This window comes from Nyctereutes procyonoides, unplaced genomic scaffold, assembly GCF_905146905.1.
Source record: "Nyctereutes procyonoides isolate TBG_1078 unplaced genomic scaffold, NYPRO_anot_genome, whole genome shotgun sequence".
Lineage (NCBI taxonomy): Eukaryota > Metazoa > Chordata > Mammalia > Carnivora > Canidae > Nyctereutes > Nyctereutes procyonoides.
Window position 1 is genome coordinate 25603 of NW_026575017.1, and position 1337 is coordinate 26939.

The 1337-nt window shown below is 57.7% G+C and overlaps 1 gene segment (V, D, J or C); it reads right to left on the reverse strand.

Moving 5' to 3' along the window:
• Nucleotides 1–236: 236 nt before the first annotated feature.
• Nucleotides 237–737, reverse strand: LOC129520443 (immunoglobulin lambda variable 1-40-like; the record flags this gene model as incomplete). The annotated part of the segment is given in 2 exon segments: nucleotides 237–568; nucleotides 661–737. Coding segments are annotated over 2 exon segments (390 nt in total), but the record flags the coding sequence as incomplete, so codon positions are not given.
• Nucleotides 738–1337: the final 600 nt, after the last annotated feature.

The window sequence follows — 1337 nt, forward strand, 5'->3', positions numbered from 1 at the left end:
TCCCTGATCACAAGGACACAACTTTCTCTTTCCTTTGACACCCTCTGTGCATAATGGGCTACTCTGAGTGACTCTGAGGTTAGAGATGAAGCAAACGCCACTCCTGGAGGTCCCCAAGATGCACCTGGGCTCAGGGCATCAACTGAAGAATCAGCAGAAACCCAGGGGGAGCCTAAGCAGGCAGCTGCTGGGGGGCTCACTCAATTTGCAGATGCGTAAGTGGGTTTTTGTCTCACTTCCCCACAGGCCAGGAGCACCGTGGGAGCACTGAGACTGCTGTCCCACGATGAGCAGTAATAATCGGCCTCATCCTCAGCCTGGAGCCCAGAGATGGTCAGGGTGGCTGTGCTGCCTGACTTGGAGCCAGAGAATCGATCAGGGACCCCCGACGGTCGGTTACTATTACCATAGATGACGGTTCTGGGGTGTGTTCCTGGGAGCTGTTGGTGCCAGCTCACATAATATCTACCGATGTTGGAGCTGCTTCCAGTGCAGGAGATGGTGACCCTCTGGCCCAGCGACCCAGACACTGAGGCCGGCTGAGTCAGCACAGACTGGGCCCAGGAACCTGCAAGAAGGAGAGAAACAGACAGGGTGATGCTGGAGTCTGGACCCCACATGTCCTCCCAGGACCCCTCCCCCTGTACCACATCCAGTGACCTGTGCAGTGAGCGAGGAGGGTGAGGAGGAGAGGGGACCAGTCCATGGTGGAGGTCATCACTGATCCTGTCTTCAGTGGCCCCTCAGCTGAGCAGAGCCTCCCCTCATCTCTCCCTTCCCCTCTTCATCCTCTGAGAGAGGGAGGGGCCCTCCCATGCAAATGAGACCCCAGCTCTCTGACCCCTCCCTGGCCCTGGGTCAGGTCCCTCTGCCTGAGGATGTCAGGGGGTTGGCAGAAGAGGGGCTCTTTGGGGCTGGGTTGTGATTCAGGGAGTCCCAGCTGTGAGTCCTGAGCAGAGGCCACAGTCAGTGCCAGGTGGTGTTCCCAGCTCTGATCAAGCCTGACCCCTCATAAATATGCCTCAATCGCCTTCAGGCATCCTGACACCACCTCACCTTGCATGACATGGGGATCAGTTGCCCATAGGACACAGGTCCTGTCTCCAGAGCTCTGTCCACTCTCCTCCTACGATCTGGACAAGTCTCCCTGCATGTGGTCTCCCATGACTGTGGCATAGATTTTAGGCTACACTCTCACTTCTCAGTGTGAGGGACTCCTGGGTGGCTCAGTGGTTAAGCGTCTGTCTTTGGCTCAGGGCATGATCCTGGAGTCCTGGGTTCAGACCCCCCATCCGGCTCTGTGCAGGGAGCCTGCTTCTCCCTCTGCCTGTGTCTCT